The 17,285-nt window shown below is 44.7% G+C and overlaps 1 protein-coding gene across 2 annotated transcripts in view; it reads left to right on the forward strand.

Annotated features, from left to right (window-relative positions):
* Positions 1-17,285, forward strand: part of LOC134535055 (trypsin 3A1-like) — a 26,474-nt gene continuing 9,189 nt past the window's right edge. Inside the window, exons 1-6 of one of the 2 annotated variants that reach the window (XM_063373893.1) lie at positions 1-103; positions 1,534-1,619; positions 4,048-4,136; positions 7,807-7,948; positions 9,354-9,476; positions 15,038-15,196. In XM_063373893.1, coding sequence (XP_063229963.1) covers positions 22-103; positions 1,534-1,619; positions 4,048-4,136; positions 7,807-7,948; positions 9,354-9,476; positions 15,038-15,196 — 681 coding nt within the window. In that variant the 5' untranslated portion in view covers positions 1-21. The remainder of the gene's footprint in view (positions 104-1,533; positions 1,620-4,047; positions 4,137-7,806; positions 7,949-9,353; positions 9,477-15,037; positions 15,197-17,285) is intronic. The other variant, XM_063373895.1, reaches the window with a different exon arrangement.

Raw genomic sequence — 17,285 nt, forward strand, 5'->3', positions numbered from 1 at the left:
CCAGGTCAGGCGAGCAGCGACATGGGCCTGCCTCTGCTGACCGCCGCCTCGCTGCTGCTGCTGCCCCTCGCCGCCCCCGGCGCGCCGCCCCCGCCGCCCCCGGGTGAGTGGTCGCTGCCTCCGGGCGAGAGGGTTCTGCCGGGTCCACTTTCCAAGTGAAGCTAGTGGACAGTATTTCCACGAGCTGTTTTTTCACAGCGATTTCCTTTTCTTTGTATGCAGGGCCGGTGCAAGGTAAATTGGCGCCCTAGGCGAAAAACCTTAATGCCTCCCTCCCCTCCCCTCGCCGGACACCTGAAAAAAAAATTGTCCTTGCCTCAAAATACATCACGTAAGCCTAAGATTTTGTCAACAATCAAATGTAAGCAGGCTTGTGGTTTTTTTATTCTTTTTTTCTTATTATAAATCATAAACAGGTCACCGTGGACTTCAAATAATTACTTATATCAATATAAACATTTCAAACTGTTACAAAAATCCATTTTCATCTAGTTTCAATAATCGTTAAACATATTATATCAGCTGTTGTTTGTCGTGCTGCGCCGCCCCCAGCTACTTGGCGCCCTAGGCGGTTGCCTAGTTCGCCTGTATGGACGCGCCGGCCCTGTTTGTATGACTGTGGATTGCACGAACCTCAATGCAACCAGATAAGCGTCGTGCTGGTTATGAATCAAATGAAAATAATTACAAAAAGGTCAAACGCACATCAGGCCGAATTTGTACCTATGTTTAGTCAAAAAAAAAAAAAAAGTTTTAACGCGCAACTAACTACTTATACCTAGTGAAATCCATTTGCGAAGCTCACCTAAAAGAAAAAAAAAGTTCAAAAAGTCTGCTTATTGACTGAGCCGTTTGACTGTAATGTCTCGATCATCGCAGGCGCAACTATGTACAGGCCAGTGCAAGACCGTCAGATGGTTAGTAGTGATCATGGGCGAAAATATGTACGATTCTCAGGGGAACCTGTTGGATAACGTTTATCGTTCCCATTTCACAGTAACGATTTTGCAAGAACAAGCGCACCCCTCCCCCCTCAAAGAGGGGCACTTTTGATTCCATGGGGGACGGGCCCTCGGGTCATACGCCAATGGTAGAGACGTGGAGGGTGTAGAGGTGGGCAACAGCGTTGCCAATCTTCCTGCAAGCAGGCACCCACAACGCTGCTTGCTGCTTGGCGGGTTACGAGATATGTAACACTGCAGGATATTCACATGAGTACAAAATCATTAATTTTTCGAGTCTTTCCATGCAGGAACAACGGACAAACTTTTGTCTGTACCTGTTAAACAATGGCTTTTGTCTACTTTACTACAACTCTCCCAACTAATTTTTCGAAATATTTTTCCACAAAGTAAAAAAATCAAATTACACTGTTTGGATCGTTGATATAGGTAGGCTTTGAGTGTGATGCCTCAGATGTATCAACATCGAAGTAACGACACTAAAAAACATTTTAAAAAGAGAACAAGAGCTGTCATTGATACATGCATGTAAACAAAGAAGGGCTATCCGTGTCTTTGGTGTGTGTTGCAGAGGTGAACAGCTCGCAAACAGAACATTTCGTCATGGCCAAAATACTCGGAGGTGTTGACGCCAAAAACAAGGAGTTTCCCTACCTGGTAGGTGATAAGTGGTTGTTGTACAGAGACTCGTGTGTGTTTCACAGATGTGTTTGCTTAAGTGTAAACTCACTCCCATATACACAATCGCGTGATTTATTGACTGCAGCCACAGAAACTGGCTTTCCATCTTTTGGACAGTGTTTCAGAAATACCTCTTCAATTTTTAACCGTTGGTTCGAGTGCAAGCAGGACGCGCCAAATTGTGTGATGTTTAGGAGGAACAAAATAATTTTATCAAGCTTGCTGTTTATTGGGTGGCAATACTTGCTTTAGGCGCAGCAACAACTAGACGTCAAAAACTGGCCGGGCCCATCAAGGGTAGCGCATGGGGAAGTGGAAAGTAAGTAGGGGGAGCGAGAGGATACTGGCTTACCTTCAAGGTCACACCATCCCTTCCTCCAACTCCTGCCCCCTCTTTCACTCCCGCCATTCTTCTATCCCTCATCACCTCTTCATCCTCTCCTCAATACCCCCTCTCCCTATTCTCCCCACACTTACACCCCTACACCCACCTACCTCTTATACCGCCCTTAATTCTGCCCCCCTCTTCCACCTTCTTACATCACACCTTCCTAACATATTACCAAGTTCACTGCTAGGTGTCGCTAATATAATCCGTCATCTTGAATGATGCCATGATGGTTCCTAGGTTTGCTGATAGGTAGCACCACAATATTGCTGCATGTTATTATTTTTTATTTTTTACCAGCGACCCTAATATCGCTTTTAATTGTGAATGTTCAAAAATCTGAAGAAAATTTTGAAAAATCCAATTTTGTATTAATATATATTGAAAATATGACCCAAAATAGCAATATATATATATTTATCCGATCGCTACAAAACTTCATAGGATAACCCGCTGGGCTAATCTGAAGATTGCCTGAAAATTTCATCAAAATCGGTCCAGCAGTTTTGGAGTCTGTAGGGAACATACATAAACACATCGATTTATATATATGTGTGTGTGTAATCCTGAATGCAGTGTTTTAGTTTCGTATCATTATCACAGAGCACAGCCGATGATCTCGAGGATCAAAAGCAAGCATGCTAGCCATTCAGCCAAATGCACCATCGATAAGTAAGAAATTAAACAAAGTATACAAAATAATATCGAAAATTTATTTTAATTTTTTACAAAGTAGTTTTTGGCCCCTGGAATCCCATATTACATACTGGATGGTTGTTAACAGTTACAGGGATAGGTACATATTATGGTATGCCCTAGGGATACTATGCTACAGCATGCCCCACCCCTCCAGTAATAATCCACCATTGTCAGCCATGTTTTATGTGTTAGTCGCTAGGCGCACTATATGTATATAGGTTCTACCATCAGCACAATTTCAGCTGTTGCTGCTAGAGCACACAACTATAGGACATCTTTAAGTGCAGAGTTGCCTGTCAGAGATGACACATTTAAATTAAATTATCAAATCAGCTACTTTCAATGATAAGTTCAGCTCTTGGAACTGCAAGAAAAATGCACGTAGGCCTATGTGCCGCTGAGCCATGGGGTCGAAAGTGCATGAGGTACGGTAGGGAGGTTCGACTTTATCACAAAAATATGTATGCAGGTTGACAGCCCTGCAAGGGATGAGTGTGAAATCAACATAAAAAAACACCCACTGTTTATAGCCAGAGAAGACCCCAAATAGTTGTGTGGTCAGACCGCTCTCCTCACACCCAGGCAATTTTCCCGGTGAGAAATGTGGGTTCGTGGTTTATCTTGTGTGTCTCCCCACCAGGGCATTTAGTCAAATCTCCAACTCACAGTCCCACCTGTCACTCATCGCTAGAGACCGGAAAAAATTCGCGAGTTCATTTTGCAATATGCTAAAATACAAATCGTTACACCTTAGTGCTGTCTCTTCTATTGGTTCACCACTCACCTGGATGACTCTGGACCAATGAGAAACACCCAACCAAAGCTTTATCGAATCACAGGCTGCTTCGCTGGAACGTCTCACACAAGACAGCAGCCAATGAGCGTGGGTGGCATTTGACCGAGTGTACGTAGAACTATGGAGTTCATCCCTACAGGTCATTGGAACCCGCGAATTTTTCCGGTCCCTACTCATCGCTAGAGACCCGGAAAATTCGCGGGTTCAATGACCTCCAGGATAGATTCCAATATCCTCTACACACTCGGGAAAATGCCCACTGTTGATTGGCTGCTGACTTGTGAGTCGTCTCGACTGGGTGGCATGTGATTCGACACTTCTATGAGTGAGGGTCTCTAATTGGCCCTGAGTCCTCCAGAGATTAACAGTGAACCAATGACAGAAGCAGCACTAAGGTATAATTATTAGAATTTTTAGCATGCCACGAAATGAACCCGCGAATTGTCCATGTCCCTAGTGATCGCCAACTAACCTCGACCGCGACTGGAGTCGGGCTGTGTCCAGAAGGCGGTGTGTTGCAGCTGTCGCTGGAAGTGTGGGGGCACCACCTGTGCGGGGCGACTGCCGTGAGCGCCTGGTGGGCCGTCACCGCCGCGCACTGCGTCGCCGAGTGAGTGCGTCCTCTCTCCAGCCGACCACGCCTGTTGGCCCGCGCCTGTTCCGACCTGTCGCCAACTAGCCCCGGGTCCTTGGTGGCGGTGGTCCATACCTCCTCGCCCAACTGCCGCTCTCAAGTTTTTTTTTTGACGTGACAACGTCTAATAATTCGATGATCGCCGGCTGCACGCACGAAAAAATGTGTCATGTTACGCTGTGTCCCGTTACGCTCAATGTACGCTTGCGCCGCATCTATCTCTCTTCCACTCGATTGGAACAACCATCGATTTGACTTTTTCGAGGCACATCAAACTTGAAACACTCCCATTCGTTTCCTACTTTTCCTATCATCGTCCTATCCTTAACAGAATAACACAGATTGGAAGAAGTTAAATAGCAAACATGTATAAAAGTTATAGTTAAAATAATCTGTTCGTTAAAGTAATAAACACATTTGAATTAATGAGTGCAAATAAAAGTAAATTTATCAATAAAATTGCAAATTTCATTTCACTCCTTCTTTGTATCCATACAAAATAGTGATAATTCAATAAAAATGATTCAATTTTATTCATAAAAGTATGCAATCATTTCATCAATGTTTTGTTATGACGTTGTCACGTTAAACTATCGTCCGTAAACCGACTTTACAGACAACCAATTTTTTTTTTTTTTTTTTTTGCAAATCCGGTTTCTGTTTGAATGAGAATTAACACCGGTCAGAAAATGTTCAGAATACATGAAACCAGTGGTTGAGTTAACATATTTGAATGAAGTACGTAGTTCAGAGAGTCATATAGCCGTTGCCTTAAAAAAAAGCTTCGTCTGAATGACTGCAATAGAGAGTTAGGGCTCCCGTCACACTGTAAATCTCTCGCTTCCAACACCTTCTAATAAGATGTGTGAAACATAGTTTGAGGGTCACGACGTCAGCGAAAACGTCCAAAGAGCAGCCATGGCCCCGGACATGGCTCGAGTTGGCTACCAGGTGGTTCGGAGCCCACTATAACCTTCAAGACCGCACCTACCTCAACAGGTAGGTGGGATCTTGAAGATTATAGTGGGTTCAAAGGCTTTCATGCCCTATAACTTTTTTTTGTATCTTTTGATACTGAAAGTTTTCCTTCATTTAGACATAGATCACACATTAAGAGAGTTAAAAAAAAAACACAACATGGTATACATCAACAAAATTATTACCATTGTAGTAATTCCCAAAAATTAATTTAATTATAAATTTCACAATGACTTCACAGATTAAACGTTTCGTAGCAGCAAGTCATTTTTACTTTAGGCATTCCATTAAATTATATTTTATGCTTTAATGAAGGAAAATTTTACAACCAAATGATACAAAATGTTTAATACCTAAAAACTGTTGAAACCTGTGTGAGGTTCATATTATGTCCCCTTAAGTTTTTGTGCATAGCCATGCATCGTAAAACGTTTCGTTTAACTTTATTGCTCCTATTGGTTAGTGACTTCTCTCAGCGATGTTCCACGATCCTGTCTTAATTCTGTCGTGGCTCCATCGCAGGGCCTTCCCCAATGATCCAATCCAGAAGAGAACCAATTAAAAATCTCCCTTCTCAATTTATCATCCTTCACAAACTTGATAATCCATGGTGCTAGCTAACCTGTTACTCTTCGTAGTCATGTACACGAGAGAGCTTATCCTACAGCAGTTGGTTGGTCTCTATAGGGCTTCAGATTATGTTGGTGGCTCAGGAACACTAGGTGGGTATCGAATCTAATTGGTCTGATTTCAAAAGAGAAAAATGCACCATGCCTGCAGTCAGGTGTGCAGTAAAGTAAAAATGCAAATTTTACAAGCATAAGAACAAAATACACTAGTGTATTTGATAAAATTCTGCTGGGAAAATATTTGGAATAACCACACTGAATGTACTGTGGTTATATCTACAAATTATTATTATTTTCTTTTTTATATTTACTTACTTAAGTATCCAATTTCAAGTGTTTCTTTTTTCATTTCTTGAATTATTTTAACACACAATGATCAAGATGTAAATATGTTAATTTAAAATGCAAAAATTTAACAGTTTGCATGATTTCTTACACTTTTTTTCATGTTGGGTTAGTCAAACAGATCACATGTTATATTCCTGGGACAGCTGTAGTAACAAAGATGGATAGAGTACACAGCAACATCATTAGGGGAAACATTCCTTCTAGCTAATAGATTAAGGAGAAAATAATTGTAAACTATTGTGGTGCAATTTTTTTTTTTTTTTTTTTCAAATGATGTCTTCCACAATGTGTCATCAAATAAACATCAACTGTGAAAAGCGAATAGTTAATACTACCTTTGTGTGTTTTCTGCCATAATGCAGCGTGAACATAACAATAAACATAGTTTTCTCTATAACTGGCCACACTTCATCAGCTGCTTGCTCGGTTAGGAGGACGTTTTTGGGCGAAGACATTCACACTGAACTGGAAGCATGATAATTGAATGACTTTCATGAGCTCAGAACAGTGAGGTGCATGTTAGATCATTGGTTTTGTTTATTCATTCAGTTTTTTCACAATCTTTGTGGATTCATACATTTCTTGAGTCTGACGAACTACCGACTACACCTGACGGTGCTGTGGAAACACAAGGATTGTTCATTAGTTCAGTGGCAACTATTCTTGTGAAAAAACCTTCATCCATCTTATATTGTTAAGTGTTATCTTACAGAATCTACACATTCTGTTTTTTTTATTCACTTAGAGTATTTTAGACCATATCGAAAAGAAATATGTCTTTGATTACATGAGTATCAAAATTACAAAGTTTTGACGTGATAACGTCTTGTGAATCGATGAAAGCCGGCTGCACGCACGGAAAAAGCATGACTCATTGTCACGTTCCGCCTGAGCCGAGCGTGCAAGAACCGGCCAACCACCGTGCGAGAAAATCTTCTAAAATACCAAACAGGTTTAAGGCGGGCTTTTTTAAAAGCAGAAAATTAAAACAAAAATTTGATTTATTTGTCCAATATTTTGTCATTTCAAAATTAACAATTTAATTTGACATTGATTTTATTTCAGTTTATTTATATAACTAATTGTTCGGGATTATATTTTAAAATAAATTAAATTTGGAAAAAAAACTGTGAATAATAATTGAAAATTAAAAAAAAAGTATGCAATTTTTCATCGATGTTTTTTCTTATGAAGTTATCACGTAAAATTATCGTCCGTAAACCGACTTTACAGACAACCCCCTTAATTTTTTTTTAATGACTGACCATGTGGTCAAATGAACTGGCGAAGATCTCGCGTCTCTGTCCACAACTGGGTCCAACGAGCTCGCCTGTAAGCAGGGGCGTAGCCAGGGGGGGGGGGGGGTGTTAGGGGTTCGAACCCCCCCCCCCCCCCCCCCCTTAGCACCAAATATTTAATTAATTTCTTATTCATCACTCAAACAAATTTCATATTAAAATAATAAAAATTTTAACCATTACAATATTTAAATTTAAGTACTGAAAACTGCTAAAATAGCACTATTTTACACCTTAAAATCAAAATTTTCCCGGGGGAGGACCCCCGGACCCACCGCTTTAATACGGGTGGGCGCATTCTTCTTAACACCCCCCATACACAAATCCTGGCTACGCCACTGCCTGTAAGTGGCGCGGAAGTGTTGGGGACCCTGCGGCGCGTGTGTCTTGCAGGGTGGAGTCGGAAGACGTGCTGGGACTGCGGGCGGGGTCGGTGCGGCGCGAGGTCGGAGGTCACGTGCACTGCGTGGTGAGGGTGCTGAGGCACCCGCGCTACGGCGACTACTGGTACGACCACGACATAGCGCTGCTGCAGGTAACTGTACCCCCCCTCTCTCTCTCTCTCTCTCTCTCTCTCTCTCTCTCTCTCTCTCTCTCTCTCTCTCTCTCTATCCTCCGGACCCGATCACGCGCCGCACGACCTACCCCAGCGACACGGTCGCATGGTCAAAAAAAAAAAATTTTAACGTCACTATAATTATTCTGTTTAACAAGATGCACTCGAAATTTACTGTAGGCAGTGTGGGTCAAAAGAACAAGAAAAGAAACTAGGTACTTGTGCATTTGATGCGCTTCCTTCGGCTAATATTTCGGAACAGGCTACGGTGCAGTGTTTGCCGCACGGTGTAAGCAAGTGTGTAGTCAACATTGGCTTCATTTTGGATATTCTTTTCATGCAAACAATTGTTAAGGTAAGATGTTGAAGCTTTGTAAAGTTGCCATCACCTAAAACATTTTTGCACCTTCGTTACGAATGTAGTTGTCTTTTAAACTAAGGTATTGAAGCTTTGTAAGTTTGTTATACCTCTAAGGTGCGTAGTAGCATTCTAAAGCCATCTACGGGATACATTTTTTCATCAACGCATTCAAAACTTAAAAAAAATAAACAAGTTTGTAAATTTTTTTCAGAATTATGTATAATTATTAATGCTTTTTAGGTTAGTTTGTTACGGCTCTTTCGAAGTTTCTCGATCCAAAGAATGATGTCGCCTTTCGCCGTATCACGGTTGTCTTATTCGAGGGTCGTTCCAAAAGTAAATGGCATGCATGGACCTGTCCATTCCTTCGCCAGAGTTTGACGCTAACAACGAGCCGTAATGGTCGTTTACTGTTTACAGTGTGATTTTTGACATGTGTGACAAAATTAAAGATCCCCGCCAAGTGTGAGGTTCGTAGTGTAATACACTCTTTGAATTTGAAAAAAAAGTCAGCACTATGGTAATTTACAGCAAATGTTTTATAAAAACTAAATGTGGTCTTTGGAGCTGAAATACACCAATATTTCTTTTTTTAAATACTGCCCATCTTGATAAATGTCATCAAACAATTAATCCTATAAATTTTCCCTTTGTCTCTATGGACTTTGGTTTGCACCATCCGTCACAGATGGCAGCTCCGTGGTTACACATTACCGTTCCATGCGACTTCCATTCCATTTACGAAAAATACTTTACTAGTTCAAGTCATCTTTCCCCTTGTCCAAATTTATAATTTTTTTTATATCTGTATAAATAGTCTTCCTGAAACCTCCAAGTCTCTTCCAGTCTTCCCACAATTCAAACATATTTTTAAGGGATTTTACTCAACGAATCGAACAATAATTTTTTCTGTAAAAACAAGCACACCTTCCTAAATAAGAACAACTCATGCGGTCAATGACGTGAGCTTGATACGAGTAGCGAGTGTGCACATGAAGGATTACAGCTCCTGTGTTATTGCAGGTGTCCAGGCAGTTCTCCCCTCGCCTCGTGAGCTTCCTGCGAGTGTCGGAGCAGCAGGACTGGCCGCCGGGCACCGCAGCCACTGTGGTCGGCTGGGGCGTCACCCGCCTGCTGCTGCGTGCGGTACGTGCCTGCTGCTCCAGTCGCTGCTGCCCCACACCACCCCCAGGCACTGACACCTCACACCCCTCCCAATCACTGCCCCCTCACACCACCCCCAGGCACTGCCACCTCTAGCCCATATCTCCCATCTGTCCCCTCACACCACCCCCAGGCACTGTCACCTCACACCACCCCCAGTCACTGCCACCCCTAGCCCCATACCTCCCATCTGTCCCCTCACACCAACCCCAGTCACTGTCACCTCTAGCCCATATCTCCCATCTGTCACCTCACACCACCCCCAGGCACTGTCACCTCACACCACCCCCAGTCACTGCCACCTCTAGCCCCATACCTCCCATCTGTCCCCTCACACCACCCCCAGGCACTGTCACCTCTAGCCCATATCTCCCATCTGTCACCTCACACCACCCCCAGGCACTGTCACCTCACACCACCCCCAGTCACTGCCACCTCTAGCCCCATACCTCCCATCTGTCCCCTCACACCACCCCCAGGCACTGCCACCTCTAGCCCATATCTCCCATCTGTCCCCTCACACCACCCCCAGGCACTGTCACCTCACACCACCCCCAGTCACTGCCACCCCTAGCCCCATACCTCCCATCTGTCCCCTCACACCAACCCCAGTCACTGTCACCTCTAGCCCATATCTCCCATCTGTCACCTCACACCACCCCCAGGCACTGTCACCTCACACCACCCCCAGTCACTGCCACCCCTAGCCCCATACCTCCCATCTGTCCCCTCACACCAACCCCAGTCACTGTCACCTCTAGCCCATATCTCCCATCTGTCACCTCACACCACCCCCAGGCACTGTCACCTCACACCACCCCCAGTCACTGCCACCTCTAGCCCCATACCTCCCATCTGTCACCTCACACCACCCCCAGTCACTGCCACCTCTAGCCCCATACCTCCCATCTGTCACCTCACACCACCCCCAGGCACTGTCACCTCACACCAACCCCAGTCACTGCCACCTCTAGCCCATATCTCCCATCTGTCCCCTCACACCACCCCCAGGCACTGTCACCTCTAGCCCATATCTCCCATCTGTCACCTCACACCACCCCCAGGCACTGTCACCTCACACCACCCCCAGTCACTGCCACCCCTAGCCCCATATCTCCCATCTGTCACCTCACACCACCCCCAGGCACTGCCACCTCTAGCCCCATATCTCCCATCTGTCCCCTCACACCACCCCCAGGCACTGTCACCTCTAGCCCATATCTCCCATCTGTCACCTCACACCACCCCCAGGCACTGTCACCTCTAGCCCATATCTCCCATCTGTCACCTCACACCACCCCCAGGCACTGTCACCTCACACCACCCCCAGTCACTGCCACCCCTAGCCCCATATCTCCCATCTGTCACCTCACACCACCCCCAGGCACTGTCCCCTCACACCAACCCCAGTCACTGCCACCTCTAGCCCATATCTCCCATCTGTCCCCTCACACCACCCCAGTCACTGTCACCTCTAGCCCATATCTCCCATCTGTCACCTCACACCACCCCCAGGCACTGTCACCTCACACCACCCCCAGTCACTGCCACCTCTAGCCCCATACCTCCCATCTGTCCCCTCACACCACCCCCAGGCACTGTCACCTCACACCAACCCCAGTCACTGCCACCTCTAGCCCATATCTCCCATCTGTCCCCTCACACCACCCCCAGGCACTGTCACCTCTAGCCCATATCTCCCATCTGTCACCTCACACCACCCCCAGGCACTGTCACCTCACACCACCCCCAGTCACTGCCACCCCTAGCCCCATATCTCCCATCTGTCACCTCACACCACCCCCAGGCACTGCCACCTCTAGCCCCATATCTCCCATCTGTCCCCTCACACCACCCCCAGGCACTGTCACCTCTAGCCCATATCTCCCATCTGTCACCTCACACCACCCCCAGGCACTGTCACCTCTAGCCCATATCTCCCATCTGTCACCTCACACCACCCCCAGGCACTGTCACCTCACACCACCCCCAGTCACTGCCACCCCTAGCCCCATATCTCCCATCTGTCACCTCACACCACCCCCAGGCACTGTCCCCTCACACCAACCCCAGTCACTGCCACCCCTAGCCCCATACCTCCCATCTGTCCCCTCACACCAACCCCAGTCACTGTCACCTCTAGCCCATACCTCCCATCTGTCCCCTCACACCACCCCCAGGCACTGTCACCTCACACCACCCCCAGTCACTGCCACCCCTAGCCCCATATCTCCCATCTGTCCCCTCACACCACCCCCAGGCACTGTCCCCTCACACCAACCCCAGTCACTGCCACCTCTAGCCCATATCTCCCATCTGTCCCCTCACACCACCCCCAGGCACTGTCACCTCTAGCCCATATCTCCCATCTGTCACCTCACACCACCCCCAGGCACTGTCACCTCACACCACCCCCAGTCACTGCCACCCCTAGCCCCATATCTCCCATCTGTCACCTCACACCACCCCCAGGCACTGTCCCCTCACACCAACCCCAGTCACTGCCACCTCTAGCCCATATCTCCCATCTGTCCCCTCACACCACCCCCAGGCACTGTCACCTCACACCACCCCCAGTCACTGCCACCCCTAGCCCCATACCTCCCATCTGTCCCCTCACACCAACCCCAGTCACTGCCACCTCTAGCCCATATCTCCCATCTGTCACCTCACACCCCTCCCAATCACTGCCCCCTCACACCACCCCCAGGCACTGCCACCTCTAGCCCATATCTCCCATCTGTCCCCTCACACCACCCCCAGGCACTGTCACCTCACACCACCCCCAGTCACTGCCACCCCTAGCCCCATACCTCCCATCTGTCCCCTCACACCAACCCCAGTCACTGCCACCTCTAGCCCATATCTCCCATCTGTCACCTCACACCCCTCCCAATCACTGCCCCCTCACATCACCCCCAGTCACTGCCACCTCTAGCCCATATCTCCCATCTGTCCCCTCACACCACCCCCAGGCACTGTCACCTCACACTACTCCCAATCACTGCCCCATCACATCATTCCCAGTCACTGCCGTCCCCGCCCCACAGCACACCCGGTCACTGCCACCACAGTAGTAGGCTGGGATGTCATCCGCCTGATGTACGTGCCCGCTCTGGCCTCCCCCAGTATTTTGGTGGGCCACCTGGGGTGGTTAGGGGTTGCTGACACTATAAACCTCCTACAGCTGCGGACCTAGCCACCCAGGCATCCAGGACACAAAACACAAGTGGACTGCAAAGAGAGAAGGTCCCGTAACCCACGCACGACAGCTTTCTGGTCACATACTAATTTTGGTTTTAGGTGGAAGGTATGGAATACAACCACCCTTCACGATAGTACTGTCAACAAATAACTTATTGTGCTGTTGTAGGGTTGGGTTTATAATTTTTTTAGTATTCTTAAATGTTAAAAAATCACATACAAAACTTAATAAACTTTTTATGCCCTTTTATTATGCAGTCATATTCTTTTTGCAGTGCACCATCTGATTTTTGTTTGAAAAAGATGTGAATGTAGATGCTGAAACACACTTGAAAATATTGTCACGAATGGGAAAACAGGTTCTGAAAGGATATATCAATTAATTATTTAGAGTTTTATTTATTATCTACTAATTACACAATTAATTAAAAGACAACACTTAAAATGTCTGTCCACAAATTAATCACTTTTCCATTCAGTCCCACAATTTACACTCCCCACTGGAGCTCGTCTCGACAGTGGATCTCCCTACCGCTCGTCTCTTACCTCGCACCTCTGTCCCAACACACTGCCTCGCACCACTCGCTCGTCCGCCGCACACACGGCACAGTCCCCGGTGCACCAGTCTCTGCTCACGGAGCCCGTCTTGTCATCCGCGTTCGCTCGCCCTCCTCACTTCACTGCCTCGGAGGCAGTCGTCGCCCATTTTATACCTCTCAGCCCCCTTCTGGAACGGTCTCGCACCCCTTCGAAGTGTCGCGTCATCCGAAGCTTCCAGAACATAGGCGTCCTAGTTGTGCCACTCCACGCAGGCGGGACTCTGGGGACGCGCAGAACACAGTAGGCGAGACAGTAAGGTGCCATTACTGTTTGGAAGGCGTTGGGAGAGTCGCAGAGGTGTTTTCCCAAAAAAGAGATAACCGCGGACAGCGCCCCGCTTCAGTCGTAGTAACAGTCTAGTGCAGCAGGATCTCCAGTGGCCTCTCAAGTTATTTCCGGGCAAAAGCCCAGCCTGACCTCACCACCACCTCCTCCTAGAATTGAACACCCATTAGGGTGTACCAGGAGCACTACTTTTCTTCTTCTACCATCCAGGCACACCCTTGCTTTGGATGAACCCGTGAATGGAGTTGGCCTTTGTAGTTCCGTGTTTCCTGGAAACGGTATGAATACCATTCAGAGGGCCTTTACCAGAAATAACATATCCGTTCTGTTATTACCGCCGTGCCAGTAGCCAGAATGAAGCCTCGTCAGTTGATTAATATATCCTTGTCCTTTTATGTGTCCACACAAATGGCCAAGATCAAAGTGTGGCCTCCCAAGGGTGAAGGTCCGCGGGCTCGACCCCCCGACCCCCCGACCCTCCCAGGAGGTGGTTCGGAGCCCACTGCATGCCTCGGGGGGCCCGCAAAGGAGACCGCCGTGTGCGCGCGTGTGTGCACCGGGTGTCCACAGTTAGCACTTTTCTACTAGATCTAGTACTTTTATAAGTTTTTTTTAGTGGTCTAGTACATTTACGCTCAGATATAGTACTTTTTTTCTTTAATATAATAATATTACAGTAACTCCAATATGTTTTATTATTAAGCGTAATTATTTTTGTAAAACTATGGAATGTATGTGTGTGTGTGGTGTGATATTTAAGTTAGAGCATTGCAATGTCATAATAACTTCCTAAATTGTTAAAACCATAACAAATTATAATTTAGTACTTTTTGACGTGACAACGTCTAATAAATCGAAGAAAGCCGGCTGCACGCACGAAAAAGTGTCCCGTTACGCACATAGTCCCGTTACGCTCATTGTACGCTTGCGCCGCATCTATCTTCCAATCGATTGGCCTATGAATCTACTATTATATTAAATAGGTTAAGGCGGGCTTTTCAAAAGTAGCTTTTAAATTTAGAACTTTAAAATATTTTTTATTTATTAAATTTTTTGTTATTTTTCCATTTTTCCAAAATAAAGAGCAATAAACCAAAAGAAACATAAAAGATAATTTTAAAAATATTTAGAAAATTTAATAACAAGTTGAACCGCCTATCCGACGTGCAAGGGAAGAATATAGGTACTGTTTTATGGAGCCAATTCAACATTCCAATTAAACAATCACTTTCATTAAAAAAAAAGTTATAGTTAAAATAATCTCTTCGTTTAAGTAATAAACTTATTTGAATAAAAGTAAAATAAAAATAGTGCAAATAAAAGTAAATTTATTAATTAAATTGTAGATTTCATTTCACTCCTTTTTTTTTTCTTTTTCAAATCTAGTACTTTTTTCTCGCCTAAGTTGGTACGAAATATATTTTTTTTTTCCCCTCGTGGACACCCTGGTGCAGCAGGACAGCGCAGACATCTCGTTCAGCGACCGCCTGCGGAAGGTGGAGGTGCGAGTGATCGGCAACGAGGTGTGCCGCAAGAAGCCGGTGTTCTTCACCATCTACCCGGTCACCAGCCGCATGCTGTGCGCCATCTCGCCCGGCAAGGACTCCACCCAGGTCAGCGCTGCGACGACATTCCCCCGTCGACATGTTTCCATGTCGCGTTCATGAGCATGAAAGTTCAATAAACGAGTCTTCAGATGAGCGAGAAAAAAAAATTGGTTGTCTGTAAAGTCGGTTTACGGACGATAGTTTTAACGTGACAACGTCATAACAAATAAACATTGATGAAATGATTGCATAGTTTTATGAATAAAATTGAACCATTTTTATTGAATTATCACTATTTTTTATGGATACAAAGGAGTGAAATGAAATATACAATTTCATTGATAAATTTACTTTTATTTGCACTCATTAATTCAAATATGTTTATTACTTTAACGAAGAGGTTATTTTAACAAGTATAACTTTTATACATGTTTGCTATTTGACTTCTTCCAATCTGTGTTATTCTGTTAAGGATAGGACGATGATAGGAAAAGTAGGAAACGAATGGGAGTGTTTCAAGTTTAATGTGCCTCGAAAAAGTCAAATCGAAGGTTGTTCCAATCGAGTGGAAGAGAGATAGATGCGGCGCTAGCGTACAATGAGCGTAACGGGACACAGCGTAACATGACACATTTTTTTCGTTCGTGCAGCCGGCGTTAATCGATTTATTAGACGTTTTCACGTCAAAAAATAAGAAAGAAGAAATCCTTACATGCGGTAATAGTAATATTGCATTTGCGCGTGTCTCATCATATTTCTCATGTATTCATTTTGAACTTAAAAAATAAAATTTTGATGTGATAGAGAAAACCTGACTTCATTTCTGGAACCAGCATGTCAGAATTATAAAAAAAAATGACTAACATTTTGCAATGTTCGGAAAGTAATAAATTCGCAGGTCAGTGTAATTTAGTACCACTAAGAAAATTGCACAAAACATTTCCATCCTTAAGACTTTGGCGCGATCTTTTGTAACATTTTTCCCCCACCATTGTGGCAAAGAACAGACTTATTCATAAATTTAAATTATTGTATTCGGTTATTAATGTGCAAGAATGATTTTTAACAGTTTTTTTATTAAAGTAGAAATTTTGTTACATTCCTTTATGCGGGAGAAAATGTACACGCAATAATTTTTTTTTATGTTTGGGTTCTACTTTTTTTAAATTATCTTCAGATATATATTAAAAAAAAAATTAAAACTGCATACAGCGTTTTTTTAAACCGTTCTGTGATTAACTTTATCCCTGCCAGCCTGAAGCTACGCAGCCTGCTACTTCTTAGTGTGTTGCGGGTGGACGCTTCTTCAGGCGTTTGTTGATTTTGTTGTATACATGTTTTGACTTTTTTAAGTGGTGAGTTAAGGCGGTTCCGCGTTGCCTTACAATTAACCACACAATTCTTTACAAAGTAGATACATGTAATGTAAACTTAATAATAATAGACTACTAAAAGTACTTACAACAAAACACAAGCAAGATTAACAATTCACTAGCAAATATAAAACTAATAAAGAAATTAGCACCTAAGATAAACATGATTTAACGTATAAGATATTTTAAAAGGATGTTTAAAATAACTTTGATGCTATAATTTTAACTACATTTAAAATAACATTGTGACTAAGAATAAGTAAAAAAAAAATTCATTATTATTCATTCACATACACATATTCACGCATATTCACTCACACATTACTGATATCACAGTTAAACCAGGGCTTGGGAGTTCAACAAATACCGGGAATAATGCTTTCTTAAACACGGAAAGGGACTTATGAAGTTTGGTCGACTCGGGTGGTTCATTCCACGTACGTGCGGTAATTAAAGGAAAAATATAATTTGAGCATGCAGCTGTCTTTTTTTGTGGTATGAGCAAAGAACAATAACAAGAACAATAACGTGTACCAAGGTACTGAAACTCATCAGCAAGATAGGGTGGGGACCTGTGACTGCGTCATTAACGTTTACTGTCGTTACTGTCGATGGTATGTGCTTCGGACGGGTAGCCGGCCTTGGTGGCTTGAGTCTGTCTGCATGATCGTTCCGTCAGTTTGCTTGTGCAAGAGGCGGGGAACTCGTGGCATGAAGTCAATAAGGCCCGTCGAGAGTCTCCCCAAAGCGCTGCCCCTCGCTGGGAGAGTAACCGACCCAGG

Source organism: Bacillus rossius, chromosome 8 (assembly GCF_032445375.1).
Source record: "Bacillus rossius redtenbacheri isolate Brsri chromosome 8, Brsri_v3, whole genome shotgun sequence".
In the NCBI taxonomy this organism is placed as follows: Eukaryota; Metazoa; Arthropoda; class Insecta; order Phasmatodea; family Bacillidae; genus Bacillus; species Bacillus rossius.